This window comes from Schistocerca nitens, chromosome 1, assembly GCF_023898315.1.
Source record: "Schistocerca nitens isolate TAMUIC-IGC-003100 chromosome 1, iqSchNite1.1, whole genome shotgun sequence".
Classification (NCBI taxonomy): domain Eukaryota; kingdom Metazoa; phylum Arthropoda; class Insecta; order Orthoptera; family Acrididae; genus Schistocerca; species Schistocerca nitens.
The window spans coordinates 1,303,214,532-1,303,236,079 of record NC_064614.1 but is presented as its reverse complement, the minus strand read 5'-3'; the positions used below and the strand labels follow the sequence as shown (position 1 = coordinate 1,303,236,079).

General features: G+C 45.0%; 1 protein-coding gene across 1 annotated transcript in view; it reads left to right on the top strand.

Annotated features, from left to right (window-relative positions):
• Positions 1-21,548, top strand: part of LOC126234303 (solute carrier family 35 member G1-like) — a 272,461-nt gene that overhangs the window by 106,478 nt on the left and 144,435 nt on the right. The window contains exon 2 of the mRNA XM_049942993.1: positions 252-334. Within this exon, the coding sequence (XP_049798950.1) occupies positions 252-334 (83 nt within the window). The remainder of the gene's footprint in view (positions 1-251; positions 335-21,548) is intronic.

Here is a 21,548-nt window from a genome sequence, read left to right as displayed (position 1 = left end):
CGTTTATCATCTGCATTTCTTGTTGGTGTAGCAATTTTAATGGCCAGTAGTGTACATAAGCAAACGAGAGACATGGTTTTCAGGACACAAAAGACGTGAATGCCAGTAACGCAGCTGTCGTTTGGAGCAGACAGCGGCAGCAGTCGTCGCCCGTGGTTCGACGTGCGCATCGCCATCGTTGGTGAATCGCGCTTCACAGGTGCTGCGAGAGACTCGAAGGGTGCTGAGTGCGTTCCTGCTGTGTGTTTCAGGGCGGCGAGGGCGGCGGCGGCCGCGGCTGCCGCTGAGCAGGGAGAGGCCAGCTCGCCGCTGCTGCAGTCCAACTCCTGCAGAGGTCAGTACAGCGCAGCAGAGTACAGCATGCTGAGGTGATAGAAGTCGTGGATATGCGCGTATACAGACGGCGGTAGTATCAGGTGCAGGATGAAAGTGCATTGGCGGAGCTGTCGTTGGTAGTCAGGTGGTCCGTGTGAGCAGGCTTCCAACGCGATTATAGCTGCACGTTGACAATTGACACTCTTCGAAAGCTGAATGGCAGTTGTAGCTAGGAGCATGGGACATTCCATTTCGGAAGTCGTTAGGGAATTCAGTCAAGACTGTGACGAGAATACCAGAATGCAGGCATTAATTCTCACCGCGGACAACGCAGCTGCCGACAGCCTTCACTTAACGACAGAGAGCAGCGGTGTCTGTCTAGAGGTGTCAATTCTATAAAAAAAAAAAAGAAAGTGTGAAATCGTATGCTAAGGTCATCAGTCCCTAAGTTTACACACTACGTAACCTAAATTATCCTAAGGACAGACACATACACCGATGCCCGAGGGAGGACTCGAACCTCCGCCGGGACCAGCCGCACAGTCCATGACTGCAGCGCCTGAGACCGCTCGGCTAATCCCGCGCGGCAGGTGTCGGTGCTAACAGACAAGCAACACTACTTGGAGTAACCGCAGGTATCAATGTGGGAAGCACGGCGGACATTAGCACAGTGTGGCAACATTTGGCGTTAGTGGGCTGTTGCAGCCGACAACCGGAGCGAGTGCCTTTGCTAACGGCACGATATCGCCTACAGCGCCTCTCGTGGGCTCGTGACAATATCGGTAGGAGCCTGGACGACTGGAAAACTGTGGCCTGGTCAGATGAGCCACGACTGCGGTTGGTAAGAGCTGACGGTAGGTTTCGAGTGTGGGGCAGACCCCACGAAGCCGTGGACCTGTGTTGTCAACAAGACAGTGTGCAAGGTGGCGGTCGCTCCACAATGGTGAAGGCTGTGTTTATATGGAATGGTCAGAATCCTCTGTTGCAGCTGAAACGATGACTGGTTGGAAATCGACTACTGGTAGACAATTTGCAGTCATTGAGGGACTTCATGTTCCCAAACAATGATGCGCCATGTCACCGGGCGCCGGCCGGTGTGGCCGAGCGGTTCTAGGGGCTTCAGTCTGGAACCGCGCGACCACTACGGTCGCAGGTTCGAATCCTGCCTCGGGCATTGATGTGTGTGATGTCCTCAGGTTAGTTAGGTTCAAGTAGTTCTAAGTTCTAGGGGACTGGTGACCTCAGATGTTAAGTCCCATAGTGCTCAGAGCCATTTGAACCATTTTGTCACCGGGCCACAATCCTTCCCGACTGGTTTGAAAAACATTCTGGACAGTTCGAGCGAATGATTTGGCAACCAAGATCACCCGACATCGAACATTTGTGGTAGATAATCAAATATTCAGGTCGTGTACAAACTCCTGCACCGACAACACTTCCGCCATTACAGACGGTTATAGAGGCAGCATGGCCCAGTATTTCTGCAGAGGACTTCCAACGACTTATGGAGTCCGTACCACATCGATTTGCTCCACTACGCAAGAGGAAAGAGGTCCCACGCGATTTTAGGAGGTGTCCCATGGCTTTTGCTACTTCAGTCTAGTGTAGAGTGCAGCACGCCAACATGTAGCACACACAGTGTAAGGACCACTTGTCACAGGCGGCCATGTTGCGCTTGTCGCTTACGTGTTGATCGCCACAGTGTATTTAACCCTTTTTATTAAAGTTGTGACCTCAAGTACTTCACCAATTGCTAACGCACAGCAAAAGCTTAAGACTGAACGCTATGAATTTTTTGCAACAAAAGATGGAAGCACAATGTGTCAAAAAAACTTTGTATATGTATATATAATAAATAAATCAGAAAATACATTTTTTAATTTCTCGCTCTTTTATAGCTGTTCCTATACTACAGTAACCAATCCCATGCGGAAATACGAGGTACAATATTAGCTATACGTGAAACGTAAAGAAAATTAAATGCCAAATAATGAATATTTTAATAGCAACTGCGAAATCTATAGCTGTCGCTATCAGTGAGTGTTAACTTGAAAAAAAACTGAAATTTGACCTACTCAAAAAATGTAATTTGCACATGTTGTTCGAGCGACCTAATGTCATAATTTATACTATTAAAAGCCAATGTCGCTTGATGTGAAATGGTTTATTTCGTGGCCAGTTTCGTAACTACAATAACAGAAATATAAATACGCATCACTCTCGATGACACGGTGCAAACAAACATGCCTCAGTTGTAATAATACAGCTCCAGACTGGTTTGCCAAATATATAAAACTTGCTAAATAAAATATCCATAGCACCAATAAGGAGTACACAAGCAACAACAGATACATCAGTCTTCCTGAGTTTTCGTCGCCGCTTCATCTTTACTGATGCAAATGTTTTGCACCTGTACTCCTTATTGGTGCTATGGATATTTTATGTAGCAAGTTTTACATTTTGACAAACCAATGTGGAGCTGTATTATTGTAATCGGAGCATGTTCTCAGTATGTCGACTATATTGATGTGTAATTTTATTTCTGGGAGATATGAGAATCTGATGATGACAGCTAGATACTGTCCAAACTGGTTACGAAATAAACGATTTTGCATCAAGCTACCTTGGCTTCTAATCTTGTAAGTTATGACATTACTTTGCTCCAACAACACGTGTAAATTAATTTTTTGAGAAACTCAAAATTCAATTTCCGTCATCCTAACACTCATTGACAGCGACAGCGATAGATTTCGCAGCTGCTATTAAAACGTTCATTATTTGACGTTTAATTTTCTTTACGTTTCACATGTAACTGATAGTGCACCTGGTATTTGTACATGGGATTGGTTATTATAGTGTAGAGACACCTATGACAAATGGTTCAAATGGCTCTGAGCACTATGGGACTCAACTGCTGTGGTCATAAGTCCCCTAGAACTTAGAACTACTTAAACCTAACTAACCTAAGGACAGCACACAACACCCAGCCATCACGAGGCAGAGAAAATCCCTGACCCCGCCGGGAATCGAACCCGGGAACCCGGGCGTGGGAAGCGAGAACGCTACCGCACGACCACGAGATGCGGGCCACCTATGACATAGCGACAAATAAAGAAAATCGATTGTTCTATTTCAGTTACATTTGCACGTCTCGCATGCTTTTCCTGTCTCGTTTCAGTTTTTTGTTTGGTGTAGTAATAGACTATACGCATGTAAACAAATCAAGAAAGTATTCTTCAGGAGTTTCACATTGACTACAAATCCAAACGAGAATCGGTTTTTTGGCTTTTTTATACGCCACATCTTTTTGTGTGTTTCACACAATTGTCCGAGAACGGTAACATCGATCCCTCACATCTTCTTTCACAGTGGGGTAAATGTATTAACCGTGGTGGTGAAGACTTTTGAAATAGTGAACAGTTTGCTAGATTTATTTTTCCAACTCTCTCGTTTTCTCTTGACTGTCCCTTGCGTATAGCGTTATTCAGCTGCTACTACCGCTCCGTTTTACGCAACCCGCACGGCGTCTGTATTAGGAACGGTATCCAGACAAGCGACATCTACGTAATCGTTATTAAGTTTCCTCTCAAAACTTTGTACGACTTTTATCAAACGGAATCATTATGTAAAAAATTCATGTCAGGATTGGGCCTCGTTACACTTTACTTCCGCCATACTTATCCAAGTGTCTTCAGTGTTTCTTTGTGTAATTAGCAGTGTAGTCACACAGGTTTCGAATGTCTCTGTTAAGTTTATACCGTTTGTAGTACTTAATCTGTCTTTCAGAAACATTGCCTTAAAAATTGTGTTTCACCATTCGGAGGAACGAAATTAAAAGGAGATATCAAAATGGGAAGCATGGAAGGAACAACTTTCCGGTATATAACCCAATGAAGCGATTAATATACGATTCGCTTACAGTAGTTTCATAAACAAAACTTGTACTACAGGTCTAAGATGTATTTGCTTACTGAAGCAGTTAGTCTGTGACATTTTGACAATGTGCTTCACAGCTCTACATCGATAGAACCAGCGGAATCATTCTGTAAATTAATCGTTTCATTGGTTTATATACCGGAAAGTCGCTAGAGGACGGCATTAGTATTTAATGGGTGGGGAAGGGAATGGAACGTGTCCTTTCAAAGACACCATCCCGATATTTGCCTGAAGCGATTTATGGAAATCTCAGAAGACCTAAATCAGGGCGGCCAGATGTAGGTTTGAACAGCCGTCCTCCCGAATGCGTGGAACATTCCTACTTCCACACTTCTCTTTTTGATACCTCCTGTTAATTTCGTTGTTTCCGATAGTCAAACTCACTTTATAAGGCAACGCTTCTGAACCTTTGGCGAAAGATTAAGTTCTACATTCGGAATACACTTAGACATCAAAAACCTGTATGACTGCACCGCTAATTACACAAAGAAAGACTGGAGACACTTGGATATGTATCGCGGAATGGCATAAGTACGTCGTATCTTGGTCCAAAAATACTGTGTGACTCGTGGCCAATCCACACTTGTACTTTTTACAGGTCGATTCCGTTTTTCTAAGAGTCGCCCAAAGCTCTGAGAGGAGCTTATATCGATTACACAGCTTCCATCTGTTTGTATGTCGTTCCTGATTTGACATAGCGCGGGTCGCATAAAACGGAGCCGTACGGGTACCTGTATGTCAATGGCTCTTGGGTAGCGTCGAAAGTATATCTCGTGGTAAGAGCATGAAGGTAAAAATTGTTCAAATGGCTCTGAGCACTATGGGACTTCAGAGGTCATCAGTCCCATAGAACTTACAACTACTTAAACCTAACTAATCTAAGGACATCACACACATCCATGCCCGAGGCAGGATTCGAACCTGCGACCGTAGCGGTCTCGCGGTTCCAGACTGAAGCGCCTAGAACCGCTCGGCCACACCGGCCGGCCGCATGAAGGTAACATTAGTGAGATTCGAGCACACTCAGTGCCTTACCACTAATAGTTCTTCCCGTGAACCATTCTCGGGTGGAACAGGAAAGCGGGAAAGAGACAGTAGTGCGCAAACTACCCTCCGCCACACGCCGTAACGTGGTTTTCAGGGCATAGATGCAGAGCATGTCAAATGGTGGTGCATCCTTGCTGTACTCTTCTATCGACTTAGCGTTCGTTACCGAAACGTTGTTCTCGTAGCAAACTTACTACCGAGCGATACTCGACGTGATAAACGGGATACGTCCTTTCATTTTGGCTCCACTGGCACCGTGTTACGCTAGTGTGGCGTGTTGATTTTAATGTGTATCTTTCTTTTATAGAGCTGCAGAAAAGCGCCTGCATCAAATAAAATGAATTAAGTATGTAACTTTATTTATTCGCGGTGATAATGAAAATTTTGTGACTACTGCTCGTTCGATCTATCGTGTAAAAACTTGAGAACCTTACGTTTCTGACAGTACCGGACTATAGTTCTGACCTACATTTCTATGTCTAAGTGCAAAGAGAGACCGAAGAAGTCTATTTACAGCACTGGCAAGTTAGGCAATCTCAGTATTCTTAACTTCTGGCTTACGCAGGCGATCAGCAGCAACCGTAAGATTCCTTCAAAGTTCTTGCCATTTATTACCCGCGCGTATGAGGTTAGTGCGAAGCAGCTTAGCTTGCGAGACAGGGAAGGGAACCAGTTCCCCAAGGCACGTGCGAGTGGCGGGTTAACGCCCGTTGTTCTGGAGCGTCGCCCACATAGAGCGTAGTTTTTAGACAGCTCTCCGTGCTCGTTTAGGAAAATGATGGGCTGGCAGAAAATTGCGGAACACAAATACGATAAAACACGAACGAATTTTATACCATTGGCATAAATACACGATAAAAATAATTTTGTGTTTGTTGTTCAATGCGTAACTTCGCCAGCGCGATCCTTTTCTCTAATTTTTTTTTTCTCAAAAACCAGTAGAATTTAGTGAAGCAGAATTGTGAAATTCTCTGCTGTGTTGGTTCATCAAAGATGATGACCTGTTTGCATCTGTGTGTCATGGACCTATCACTGCAGTGCAGTCCCGAGCCCAGAGGATGGGCGCAACTATCACCAAATGGCACCACGCTTTCCCTCTGTGTGTCGCGTCGCGGCGCGCTAAGCCACTTAACAGTTGAAATCGACGCACGCCGGACATTTTGATTACACTCCTATTTTTGAGGGATTGTCTCGTGCAAGTTCGACGTCTTTAAAAGTGCCTCACGCAAGATAGACCTTTCAGCGTCTGACATTCTTGTACCTTTAGTTCTGTTTACTTTTACAGTCAAGCTCCAAGAAATTTGTATAGGCATTCGTATTCAAATACAGAGATGCGTGAACGCTCCAAGAAATTTGTATAGGCATTCGTATTCAAATACAGAGATACGTGAACAGACAAAATACGACGCTGCGGTCGGCAACGCCTATATACGACAAGTGTCTGGCGTAGTTTTCAGATCGGTTACTGCTGCTACAATGGCAGGTTATCACGATTTACGTTAGTTTCAACGTGGTGTTATAGCCGGCGCACGAGCGATGGGACACAGCGTCTCCGAGGTACCGATGAAGTGCGGATTTTCCCGTACGACCATTTCACGAGTGTACCGTGAATATCAGTAATCCCGTAGAACATCAGATCTCCGACACCGCTGCAGCCGGAAAAAGATCCTGCAAGAAGAGGACCAACGACGACTGAAGAGAATCGTAAAACGTGCAAGAAGTGCAACCCTTGCTGCAGATTTCATTGTTGGTCCATCAAGAAGTGTCATTGTGCGAACCATTCAACGAAACATCATCGATATGGGTTTTCGGAGTCGAAGGCCCACTCGTGTACCCTTGATGACTGCACGACACAAAGCCTTACGCCTAGCCTGGCCCATCAACATCGACCTTGGACTGTTGATGACTGGAAACATGTTGCCTCGTCGGACGGGTCTCGTTTCAAATTGTATCGACCGGATGGACGTGTACGGATATGGAGACAACCTCATGAATCCATGGACCCTGCAAGTCAGCATGGGACTGTTCAAGCCGGTGGATGCTCTGTAGCGGTGTGGGTTGTGTGCAGTTGGAATGATATCGCCCTGGTACGTCTAGATACGCCTCAGATAGGTGACACGTACGTGAGCATCCTGTCTGATCACCTGCATCCATTCACGTCCATTGTGCATTCCGACGGACTTGGGGAATTCCAGCGTGACAATGCGACACCCCACACGTCTAGAAAGTGGCTCCCGGACCACTCTTCCGAGTTTAAATACTTCCGCTGGCCACCAAACTCTCCAATATGAACGTTATTGAGCATGTCTGGGATGTCTGCTGTTTGGAAGAGATCTGCACCCGCTCCTCTTACGGATTTATGGACAACCTTGCAGGATTCATGGTGTCAGCTCCCTCCAGCACTACCTCCAGTCCATGCCACGTTGTGTTGCGCCAGTTCTACGTGCTCGCGGGGCCTACACGATATTAGGTACGTAAACCAGTTTTTTTGGCCCTTCAGTGTATGATTTTCGTTTCACGCTAAACTACTTGATATTGGTGTGTTGTTGTTTCATTGCACTGTATATGCTGCTGATGTTGACAGCCCTGAAATGTGCAATATGTCGCAAACAAATGTACTGTGCTATCACGTCTTTACCGTAATAATTTAGCTGCGATTAATGAGTGACTAGAATTTCGCTGATTAACGTGTCATTTCCTTTAGATAACGGACGGCTGTACCTCCCAGTCTGTATGCCTTTTTAGGCAGTTTGTAGTTTTAGTGTGTTCCGAAGAAGGCGTGGTTATCCGCGCCGAAATCTAGGTCAGCATCCGGTTTCTGTGTGCAATCGAGGAGGATTCTTTATAATCATTATTGCATGACAACAGGCTTGATTTGTTTTAAAAAAATGTGCCAGAATCATGCATACAAATTAACACAAAAATTCAAAAACAGAACACATCTTCTTTTGCTTGTGCTCTTGTCCCGCATCGGCGCAGGGTCGGCATGGTTAAGAACGGATGTGGCATGGTCAATTTAAGGGGTGGCTGGATGCCCTTCCTGTCACCACTCCGTCTACCACACATGAAAAGACGAATGATGAGGATGATGACCGCTTCGGTCGCAGGTTCGAAACCTGGCTCAGGCACGGATGTGTGTGATGTCCTTAGGTTAGTTAGGTTTAAGTAGTTCTAAGTTCTATGGGACCGATGACCTCCGATGTTAAGTCCCATAGTGCTCAGAGCCATTTTTTGAGGATGATGATGAAATGATGAGGAAAACACAAACACCTAGAACCCGGGCAGAGAAAAATCCCCAACTCGGTCGGGAATCGAACCCGTGACCCCATGGGCCAGAGGTAGACACTTTAGCACGAGCTGCGGACTAAATACAAAACACATAAAACAATTAATTTAGACTAATCATATCCAGATATAAGTGCATGGACGATTAAATCATGTAGCATCTAAAGTGAAGCATCTAGAGCCGTCTGCTGAACATCTTGCTCGCTGGAGGACATGGGACAAGGCTGACAGCAGAGCTAGTGGTCCGGTGATTTAAGCTTTGCCGCAGTCACGATTAGCACTGAAGCCTTCAGATCCCCAGTATTGAGACTAAATCTCGATCTTCCGACTCTAGAGTGCAACCGATAACGAGTGCGGCCTATAGTCCTCTACATTTGCTGACCGGAACGGAAGTTTTCACATGGTTAAGACCGATACGGATCGTTTTTAATTAGTCCTGTCCGACCTAAATCGTTATGTCAACGCTAATGCTACGATATACACTACTGGCCATTAAAATTGCTACACCAAGAAGAAATGCAGATGATAAACGGGTATTCATTGGACAAAATACTATACTAGAACTGACATGTGATTACATTTTCAAGCAATTTGGATGCATAGATCCTGAGAAATCAGTTCCCAGAACAACCACCTCTGGCCGTAATAACGGCCTTGATACGCCTGGGCATTGAGTCAAACAGAGCTTGGATGGCGTGTACAGGTACAGCTGCCCATGCAGCTTAAACACGATACCACCGTTCATCAAGAGTAGTGACTGGCGTATTGTGACGAGCCAGTTGCTCGGCCACCATTGACCAGATGTTTTCAATTGGTGAGAGATCTGGACAATGTGCTGGCCAGGGCAGCAGTCGAACATTTTCTGTATCCAGAAAGGCCCGTACGGGACCTGCAACATGCGGTCGTGCATTATCCTGCTGAAACGTAGGGTTTCGCAGGAATCGAATGAAGGGTAGAGCCACGGGTCGTAACACATCTGAAATGTAACGTCCACTGGTCAAAGTGCCGTCAGTGCGAACAAGAGGTGACCGAGACGTGTAACCAATGGCACCCCATACCATCACGCCGGGTGATACGCCAGTATGGCGATGACGAATACACGCTTCCAATTTGCGTTCACCGCAATTTCGCCAAACACGGATGTGACCATCATGATGCTGTAAACAGAACCTGGATTCATCCGAAAAAATGACGTTTTGCCATTCGTGCACCCAGGTCCGTCAGTGAGTACACCATCGCAGGCGCTCCTGTCTGTGATGCAGCGTCAAGGGTAACCGCAGCCGTGGTCTCCGAGCTGATAGTCCGTGCTGCTGCAAACGTCGTCGAACTGTTCGTGCAGATGGCTGTTGTCTTGCAAACGCCCCTACCTGTTGACTCAGGGATCGAGACGTGGCTGCACGATCCGTTACAGCCATGCGGATAATATGGCTGTCATCTCGACTGCTAGTGATACGAGACCGTTGGGATCCAGCACGGCGTTCCGTATTACCCTCCTGAACCCACCGATTCCATATTCTGCTAACAGTCATTGGATCGCGACCAACGCGTGCAGCAATGTCGCGATACGATAAACCGCAGTCGCGATAGGCTACAATCCGGCCTTTATCAAAGTCGGAAACGTGATAGTACGCATTTCTCCTCCTTACACGAGGCATCACAACAACGTTTCCCCAGACAACGCCGGTCAACTGCTGTTTGTGTATGAAAAATCGGTTGGAAACTTTCCTCATTTCAGCACGTAGTAGGTGTCGCCACCGGCGCCAACCTTGTGTGAATGCTCTGAAAAGCTAATCATTTGCATATCATAGCATCTTCTTCCAGTAGGTTAAATTTCGCGTCTGTAGTACGTCTTCTTCGTGGTGTAGCAATTTTAATGGTCAGTGGTGTAGTATAGCCAAGATACACCAAATCCGCTCCCAAACCTATTTGTCGACTGTGAATGTTTGATCGTGTGAGATGAATATACCGAGGAATAGATGCATGTCTTGATTCTTCAGTTACAACTCTGAATTTCTATTTAAAAGACATGGTGAATGATCGTTCCTAGCTTCGTGATGGCGCTTTCCGATTTTTCTTGTGAACTGTTCTTCATATCTGCCATCTGAGTATCATAGATTTTCGGTCAATATAGGGAGCGACAGAAAAGTTTCCGTCTTGAGTGCGTAGGTGCAATGCATACGCAACCCACCGTAATTCCCATGCGTGTGTAGAGGAACCGACATCTAGGCAGCGGTCGGTGTGCCCTTCGAATCTTTTCGATCGCCTCTTATAGAAAACAACTTTATTTGCAAATCAAATGACACAATTCCATAGACATTATTGGTCTCAGACAGATATGATTTTGTGTATGTAGGTCGAAGTGGCGAGTGAAAAATTGTACCAAGGTCGGGAAACGAGCCCCGGTGTGCTGATTACTAGGCAGGTGCGTTAGCCACCGAGCCGCCTTGGCACAGCGATTCACGCCACCGCACGGATTACCGTGGTACGTGTCCCTCCTCCATCCAGATTCTCACTGCCGCCCCGGACTGCTTAAAATTCCCCCTTCGTGTGCAAGTTGGAATTTAAAGTAGTCAGGGGTGGCAGTCAGAATTTGGATAGAGGAGGGACACTCGCCATGGTAATCTGCGGAGCTGGATGAGCCGCTGTAAGAATGTGGCCCAGTGGCTAACGCCAGTTCCGTCGCAGACGCCCCCGAGGAAGGACATGCCTTCGTGCTCCGCAGCGCGCTCGCCCGCAGAGTTTTTAGCACAGCGGAAGTGCTATGGTGAGTACTGTGGTTGATACTACCGTGGAATCAAATATTCGAAAATGCACCTTGAAGTTTGCATTCCTATACAGTTTTGAGCGTCCAAAAGAGTCTGAATTAGGTGCGTGGTTTCACGACAATATTGGTCTACCTGACAATGAAATACTACCTGGCAGATTAAAACTGTGTGCCGGACCGAGATTCCAACTCGCGACCTTTGCGTTTCGTGGGAAAGTACTCTACTGACTGAGCAACCCAAGTACAATTCACGACCCGCCCTTATGGCTTTACTTCCCCCAGTACCTCGTCTCCTACCTTCCAAACTTCACAGAAACTCTCCTCCGAGTTCGAGTCTCGATGTGGCACACAGTTTTAATCTGCCAGGAAGTTTCATACCTGCGCACACTCCGCTGCGGAGTGCTGGAAATATCCCCCAGGCTGTGGCAAAGCCATGTCTCCGCAATATCCTTTCTTCCAGGGGTGCTAGTTGTGCAAGATTCGCAGGAGAGCTTCTGTGAAGTTTGGAAGGTAGAAGACGAGGTACTGGCGCAACTAAAGCTGTGAGAGCGGATCGTGGTTCAAATGGTTCAAATGGCTCTGAGCACTATGCGACTTAACATCTGAGGTCATCAGTTCCCTAGAACTTAGAACTACTTAAACCTAACTAAGGACATCACACATATCCATGCCCGAGGCAGGATTCGAACCTGCAACCGTAGCGGTCTCGCGGTTCCAAACTGAAGCGCCTAGAACCGCTCGGCCACACCGGCAAGCGCTAAAAGCAAAGGTCCCGAGTTCGACTCTCTGTCCGGCACACAGTTTTAATCTGCCTGAAAGTTTCATATCAGCGATCACTCCACTGCAGAGTGAAAATTTGATTCTAATGAAGTGGCAGGTTTTCAGTACGATTTTATAGCAAACGCCATATTTGTTAAAATATGTGATCACGAAATTTGTGCTAGTGCTTAAGAAACTGCGGACTTTATCCGTACAAACCGAGAAGTTGGCAAGGTACCTATCACTTATGGAGGTGTTGAACTTAGGACAGTCAGAATATTCAGTATTCAGTCTGAAGAGCCTTTGGATCACTTGTGGAAGACACATGACCTTTACGGTTCCGTTCTGCCAATAACGTCTGAAAAATGGACCGAAAATAAAATAAAGAGAGCTAGAATTAACTTACAGAAACATATCCCGTCATATGTACTCATTCAGGGATTTAAAGCCTTAGTAATGTATGAAGGACAACCGCAAATCTGTGCCAGTTGCGAATTCACCGATCATTTAAAATCAGCATGTCCAGAAGTGAACATCTTGCGTACAGACATCCGCCCGCACCCAGACAAGGTGCAAGGAAACTTACGTAACCACTCAACATATGCGTCTTGCAGAGTTGCGCTACATGAGCACACACTCCGGAACAACGGGTAGTACCCTTACCGGAAGCTCTGGTACAAACAAGTACCTTAACAGCGAGTACTGAGGTGCTCCCGGCTGACCACAGGGGACCTTAATGCCTGCGTCTGAGTCGGACCCGGAAGAAGTGCACACCTCTCCGTTGTTATGAAACACATTCCGCAGGAACCCGAAAAGAACAAAACAGATCTGCCGGACAGCTTATGGTCAGTTCCATTAAGTTTCGGGTGTACAGCCTCAAGAATTCTCCTTCTTCTAATATTTCGGCCGTATAACGTTCAGCCATCTTCAGAGTGAGCCGCAAGACTGCCGCTCCAGTGCTCGCTTCGTCCCTTTATGCTGTTGTACCGCGCAACTGCGCATGCGGCCACAGATGCAAATGCTCCAGAGACGTTGGTCGGCGGCAGAAACGTGCACAATGCGAGAGTTACATCTATGACTTCGCAGTCGATCTGCGCTGGCATGTCGATATATCATTGTGAGCTGCACTGTGACGGCGTCTTTCTGATTATATTACAGCAAGTGCCGGATTCCACGATTTATCAAGGTTGAAACCACTAACTCCATTAATTAAATTCGACGTCAAGAGAATGTCAATTGCCTCCTTGACTATCGAGTCCCAAAAAGATGATGTAGTTGCAAAATTTCGACGTTGTCATACAACATACTGTGACCAGTGTCAATACAGTGCTCTGCCACTGCCGACTTGTTAGATTATAAAAGTCGTGTGTACCTCCGGTGTTCTGTACATCTTTCTTGGACAGTACGAGTTCTTTGTCCAATGTAAGAAAGGCCACATTCACATGGAATTTTGTAAACTCCAGATTTTCGGAGCAGCAAATCATCTTTGACGGAGCCCACGAGTGCAGCTGTCTTGGGTGGAGGACGAAAAATCACTTTTACTTTGTGTCTGCTGAGAATCCGTCCTATTTTTGATGAGAGGCTACCCACATATGGCAGGGAGGCTCTAGATTTAAAGGTTTCTTCGTCTTCTTCTGCTTTCTCTGTGGCCTCTTTCGGTTTCATTTTCAGTGCCTTCTGTATTTGCTGTGGGGAGTGCCCATTGTCTTCAAACACTCTCTGTAAGTGGGAAAGTTGATCTTGCAGACTGCTTTCGTCAGAGATAATATGCGCTCTGTGGGTCAAAGTTCGGAGAACACTCATCGTCTGGGCAGGATGCTGGCAGCTATTTGCACGTAAATACAAGTCCGTGTGCGTCAGCTTCCGATGCACTTCATGTATCCGATATACTTCATGTCCAATGTTAAGGTACGTGTCTGTACCAGAGCTTACGGACACATCTGACGAATCTCAAATACAAGTAACAACAAGGCCGACTGACGTGGTACATCAAAAGATGTCACACTAACGCATGTCGGCACAACCATTGCCGGTGGGGAAACCGACAACACACCACAGAAATCTGAAAGACCAAAACGGCAATGGCGCAACCAAACGCCCGAAGAGCTACAAGAGCGATAAATCACAATGGACGCGTAAAATGTTGAAAAACGAGGGGAAAGTCATACGCACACAAGGACGTGATGCACGGACAAAATCCAACACGGACGACGAAACTGATGAGATGAACGTCGACGGGCAGGAAACCGGGAAAATTCAAAAGGTTGGCTCTAGCGTATTAAACACCACCCGAAACTGGTCTGAGAACAAGGGCGACTAAGTTTAACATCATGCAAGATTATAAACTTGCGACGGTATACGTTAATAGAATTGCGTCGTGTGTTAAAGTTAAAGCAGTAACAGATCACCTACGTGCTGCGGATTTAGACATCAACGTTTTATAGGAAAATATAATTATCGATATAACGATGCGGCTTTAAATAAAGGAACTGATAGGGGAGCAGCTAGTTTATTCAGGCAAGGCATGCAACCCAAAATACGAACAGTTTTACCTTCCGGCAGAGGAGTCGCAACGGTTTTCCAGGAGATTTTATTAGTGAACATTTGTGCACACTTGGGAAATATTTGACGCTGACACAGAAGCAGTTTTTCCGAGCTGAAATACCAGTTTGTTTATCAGAATTTACAGTGTAATAATACTTAGGGCAGATTTTAATTCTTGTTAAATAACCTGTATCGAACCCCCAGTTTTAATTTTTGCTATGACTTACAACTTCTTACCGAAGGCCTGCAACTAAAAGACTCTTGGATACACTTCTGTCCAAACACATCCGCTTTTACGTATGCCAGCCATGAATCCGCAAGTAGAGCTATGTTTGTAAGGACTTTGTAAGTCAAGCTACCACCTGCGAAATATGCCCAGTTAGTTTCTCATATCATGTATCTCTGGAACTCGACCGACAAAATGTTTTTATGGAAAGGGCCGTGTGGCGCATGAATGTCTCGTTGTTTAAAGATGCTTGTCTGTCTCAGGCAGTCGAAGAAGCTCGGAACAAATGTATCCGAAGATCACCAGCATATACGGAATATGTAGTATGGTGGGCGCAGCTAATAAAACGAAGCCTACAGCTGTGCATAAAAAACTTTGTAAAAGAACAATCACGCTGGAGGCGACATAGGCAGGAGTAATATTTAGCGCTATTGCGAGACCTATACGAGGATGAAAAGAATATAACTTCAAATATGCAAGTGTGCGACAGCCAAATTAATCGCACTCGCTAGACGTTCCTTGGACGGCATCCAAGTTAAAGCATGAAATCTAAGTATGTTCCAAATGAACCGAGCTCCATACACCACAATATGCCCAAGACTATGCTGGCTAAGCAGAAGGTAATTACCAAACTTGTGGACCCACAGAACAATGAGTACAACACCCAGACCGCTATCAAGGACTGTACTGGCAAAATCGGGCTCGAGGGAAGGTGACGCTGTTTTCAAGAAACACTACTGAGAAAATTTAGAGAACCGGCGTTTGAAACCGACCGCCGAACGATTCTACCGCGGTCAAGGTACAATGCGCGTAACGACCTCGAAGATAAAATAAGAGAAATTAGGGCTGATACGGAGACATATAGACAGTCGTTTTTGCCTCGCTCTGATTGTGAGTGGAACAGGAAAGGAAATGAGAAGTAGTGGTACAGGGTACGATGGCTAGCGGGGTATCCATGCAGATGGATCCGTACCACATAGGGTTGATACAAGAGGTAGAGAAGATCCAACGGAGAGCAGCGCGCTTCTTTACAGGATCATTTAGTGATCGCGAAAGCGTTACGGAGATGATAGATAAAATCCAGTGGAAGACTCTGCAAGAGAAATGCTCAGTAGCTCGGTACGGGCTTTTGTTGAAGTTTCGAGAAGATACCTTCACTGAGGAGTCAAGCAGTATATTGCTCCCTCCTACGTATATCTCGCGAAGAGACCATGAGGATAAAATCAGAGAGATTAGAGCCCGCACACAGGCATACCGACGATCTTTCTTTCCACGAACAATACGAGACTGGAATAGAAGGCAGGACCGATAGAGGTACTCAAAGTACCCTCCCCCACACACCGTCAGGTGGCTTGCGGAGTATGGATGTAGATGTGGCCTAGTGACAGCGCACGTACCAACATGTTACGTAACGTACCAGCAGCTTTTACGCCGGAGGATAGTGCGACATTGGCTAAAAGTATAACGCCCGCAGAAAAAGAGGAAATAATTGCCCGTGCCCCAAAACAAAAAGCCGCTAGCTTAGACGGACTGTCAATTGAATGTTACGCTCATTGCTGGCACACCATTGGTGCAGAATTTACAAACATGTTCAACGAATTACTCTTCAACCAAAGTTCTCCTCCGGAGTTCAATAGTACTTGTACCAAAAATTCTTTCTCTACCGTCTTGCTAAACTATCGACGAGTCACGCTGTTAAATTCAATTTCAAATTATTCGCGCACATAATGAATAACAGGATGAAACCTATACTCCCGTGAGTGACTGGGCATTATGAGTCCAGCGGTGTGACCGGACGCTCGATGCTAACTACCCTAGAACAATACAAGGACATCACCTACATTACGTGGGTCAACAAGACAAGCCATAGCATTTCTTGAGTTCGATAAGGCGTTGGATTGAATGCACCATGATTTCTTGCTTCAAGTGATCAGACGTATGGGATTTACCGATGCCTTTCTGCGCATACTACATCCACATAAGACGGGACAGTGATGTCCACACTCAACGACCTTATATGAAATTTTCGTGAAGTCTCTTTTAAAAATGTTCTACTTCTAATTGGCATGTTTATGCATTTTCTAGAAGAAAACTGCTTGTCACACGTATGCAGACGATGTCAGTGTAATAGTCATAAACGACCATGACGTACAAAGAGTCAAACTCATATTACGCGATGATTTCAATGATACTGATGCACAACCAAATAGAAATAAATCTCAGCTCTTACTTTTAGGACCGCGGAAAGATCAGATTCAAACCAGCCAGCTACAATAGACGGACGCAAGAAAATCATTGGGCTTGATTATCACACCAGACGCCAAATCAATGATGAAACGTAAGTAGCAAGAAAAGCTCAAAACAATACGCGCCGCTTTCAAAGAATGTGCTGGCAGAAATTTAGATCGCATACAGAAAGTTCAACTAATAAACAGTTATACGAGGGTTGAAAGTTAAATAGTGGCAACTATTTATTGACAACCGATACAAAAGAGTTACATGGTTCAAATGGCTCTGAGCACTATGGGACTTAACATCTATGGTCATCAGTCCCCTAGAACTTAGAACTATTTAAACCTAACTAACCTAAGGACAGCACACAACACCCAGTCATCACGAGGCAGAGAAAATCCCTGACCCCGCCGGGAATCGAACGCGGGAACCCGGGCGTGGGAAGCGAGAACGCTACCGCACGACCACGAGCTGCGGACAGAGTTACATGTTTGCACCTGTTACTGTCCTTCAAAGTAGTCACTAGCTTTGTGCAGAACCCATTGACAGTCGGCCGGTGTGGCCGAGCGGTTCTAGTCGCTACAGTCTGGAACCGCGCGACCGCTACGGTCGCAGGTTCGAATCCTGTCTCGGGCATGGATGTGTGTGATGTCCTTAGGTTAGTTAGGTTTAAGTAGTTCTAAGTTCTAGGGGATTGATGACCTCAGATGTTAAGTCCGATAGTGATCAGAGCCATTTGAACCATTTTTTGAACCCATTGACAGCGATGTGGAAGGCGTAGTATACCGTTAGTAGAGCCTGTTCTGTTGATGGCACGAATGGAGCGGTCTAAAGCTGTGGTGATTCTCGTGTACGACTGTGATGGTGTTGTCCTAATGCGTTACGTCGCTCCACGGCAGACTTTCAATGCACAATATTAGTGTTCGTTTTTGGAGCATCACCTGCGACCAGCTTTGCGAAAGAAGCGGCGACGCTTTCTGCGCAACCCACCCATCATTTCGCGCGACAGTGCGCCGGCCCATACAAGCTGAGGCTGCTCTGTTCGGTCGATAGGACTGGGAAGTACCGTACCATCCACCATACTCCACGGACGTAAGTCCTTTTCACTTTATTTTATTCCGAAGATGAAGGAACCACTTCGTGGCATTAGCTTCAGAACTGTTCCAGGGATTCGACAGGCAGTAGACAATATTTCACCAAATGACATGTCCACCCCTGTTAGCTGACGGGCGACGGAATGTTGTACATAACGGACCGGGTTCGATTCGCGGCTGGGTCAGAGATTATCTCCGCTCAGGAACTGGGTGTTGTGTTGTCCTTATCATCATCATTTCTTCCCCATCGACACGCAAGTCGCCGAAGTGGCGTCAAGTAGAAAGACTTGCACCAGGCGAACGGTCTACCCGACGGTGCGACCCTAGCCACGCGGCATTTCCATTTTACCAAATAACATAGCAGTGATGATGTCTTCCTCTGTGGGACATTCTGTCTGACGATGTAACTTCCGACACCGATCACAGATGCTAAATGTCGTTTTCGAGTGTGATACATTTCGCGACTTTCTGCCTGTGATTCCCGGCCTCGTATTTCGTTCCGTTCCCTAGAAACCTTAATTCTGATAGGCCTTATGCTCAGAACCATGTGCTGCCAAAATTAGAGTGTCATCGACTACAGAAATTTTTGCGCATTCTCTTCTACCCTTTCGCCACCATCCTCCTCTTCAATGTTTTTGCGAGTTTCCACACAACGCAATGGAAGGATCACGTGTCAAACTACTGGTTATGTGAATACGTGGAGTCTGTTGTTTTATACATGTCCAAAATAACAGACACCAGGCGCTATCCGCAGCTATGATACAAAGTATGTATGCAAATTCAAGGTGGATGATGATTACTGATGTCCGAAACAACAGACACCACCCATTCATGTAACTGATTGGCCTAGATGGGCAATGGATTCACCCTCTTCACTGCAGATACACAAGTACGTCCCACCTCCTGGGGGAATCTCAGAGTGGCGAGCGTGGAGGGAATGGACAGGGACGGCGGATAGGTGGCATTTGGTGGGGCTGTAGGTCGGTCGTGAGGTGAACCGAAGTACTCCACACAGTGGCGGTAACCCTGAGTACCGGATGGCGGAGTGGTTAACACACCACCCCTGGAAAGCAGAAGGTTCTGGGTTCGAATCCCAGTATGGTACACATTTTCACTCGTCGCCGCTAATTCCGCGTAATGTCCCGCTGCAGGTGACGTCAGTAATTCCTTCCCATCTTCAATTTACATGTGAATTATTAGTTACGCGTGAACGGGAAAGGGTTCGCATTCTGTTTTGCGTAGCGAATTCTTCTGACTGAGTTACTCTAGCGTTAGTTCGCTTTGCACGTGTTACAAGTTTCCACATAACGTCTAGTAACGTAGATGACCAGAAACGCGATACTCGATCTCTGCACAGGATTAGATAAGTTACATATAAACTGTCTAGCAGCATACTCATGCAGAATTAATATGGGAAAAAGAATGGTTCTTACATATATTACGGCATAATACAAGTTCAAAATATTGAGACAAGTAGATTTTGTAGTGATCAGCACAGAGAAGTGTGTGCTTCTGAATTAATACATAAAAATGATTCACTCTGAACTGCAGCTGTATATAGGTACCCCCTGAGAAATTGTGAACAGTGTATGAGGAACCCGGATTCCTTACTGTGCTATCTGCGTGACAACAGAAAGCAGTTAACAGCGTCTCATGACTTCAGTGTAGATATTCTAAAGGATTCTGGTAGGAAAACTGATCTGGAAATCTTATTTAGATCCTACAGTTTTCTCTCATTAATTAACTTTCCAACACGGGTGGATAAAGACAGAGGGACATTCACTGATAATGTTTTCTTAGGTTTAGCTCAAAGCAAGAAAATAACTGTTTACATCATAACAAATGCTCTCTCTGATCAAGAAGCACTGTTAGTTACGATAAATAAAATAATGTATTACACTATGGACACTCTTCAGTGGAAACCAAGTTCAATAATTAATGACTCCAGGGTAAATGTGTTTAAGAATAGTTTACAGAGGATGACCTGGGATGAAATTTATAATGAAACAAATGTTACCATAAAATTTAATCATGTTTCATTATAAATTCATATCATAATCTGAAAATAGCTTCCTGCGTAACCTAATCACAAAGGACATTACATAGCCACATAAAAACCATGGCTCACTACAGGAATAATCAATATATTGTGAAAGCAAAAGGGAAGTGTGTCAGTTGACAAGGATAATTAGAGATCCGGCAGTAGTTTCACATCAAAAAAACCTACTCAGAACTACTGGTAAAGGTTATTAAAAACCAAGTAAACGCATAATGTGAGAAATCAGTAATTGTGACAGCACACTTAAGGCTGTCTGGATTGTAGTGAAATGAGAGATAGGGCAACGAGTCACAGAACAGGATAACATCACTATTGAATTGAATGGAAGGGCTATAAGTGATGAGTCACAGGTGGAAAATACATGTAATAATCATTTCTTAAGTATAGTAGAAAGTATCGGGACAAACTGTTGAAAACAAAATCACAGCAGTATATTGAAAAAGTAATTGTCATAACATTCGGTCATATGGATGTACCAACAACTTCTGAAATTAAGGAAATTATACATTCTCTCAAAAATAAAAGCTCACCTGGTTTTCATGCTGTTTCAAATAGAGCACTTAAGATTTGTTCCCATATAATAAGCCTGGTCTTATCTGATATATGCAATGCATCACTGACTCAAGGCATTTTTCCAGAGACAGACAAATATGCCGTTGTTAAACCTCACTTTAAGAATGATGATAGGAGAGGTGTCAATGGCTACTGACCTGTTTCACCGCTGACATCATATTCCAAAATCATTGAGAAGGTGGTGTATTCTAGAGTAGTATCTCATTTTAGCAACAATAACATCCTCAGCAAATCACAGTTTGGGTTTCGGAAGTGTTGCTCTACTGAGAATGAAATTTACATTTTATCTCACAAAATTTTACAATTATTAAATAATAAAACAGCACTATTCAGTTCTGCACATCTGTAGGCCATTCATAACCATAACATATGCTGAGGAAACAATAAATAAGGTGGAAACTTCAAAATTCTTAGGTATGTTCTTGATGAGAATTTAAACTGGAAGAAGCACATTTTGGAACTGCTAAAACAATTTAGTTCAGCCACATCTGTACTTAGAGTCATTGTAAAGCTTGGCGAGAGACAAATCATTAAGTTGACATATTTTAATTCAGTAATGTTATATAGAATAATGTTCTGGAGTAAATCTTTAAGAAAGAAAGTCATTATCGCTTAAAAACGTTCTATAATAATACCTGGTGTTCACCCACAATCATCTTGTAAACATCTGTAAACATTCTGACTACTGCTTCACATTATGCTTATTCGCTCGTT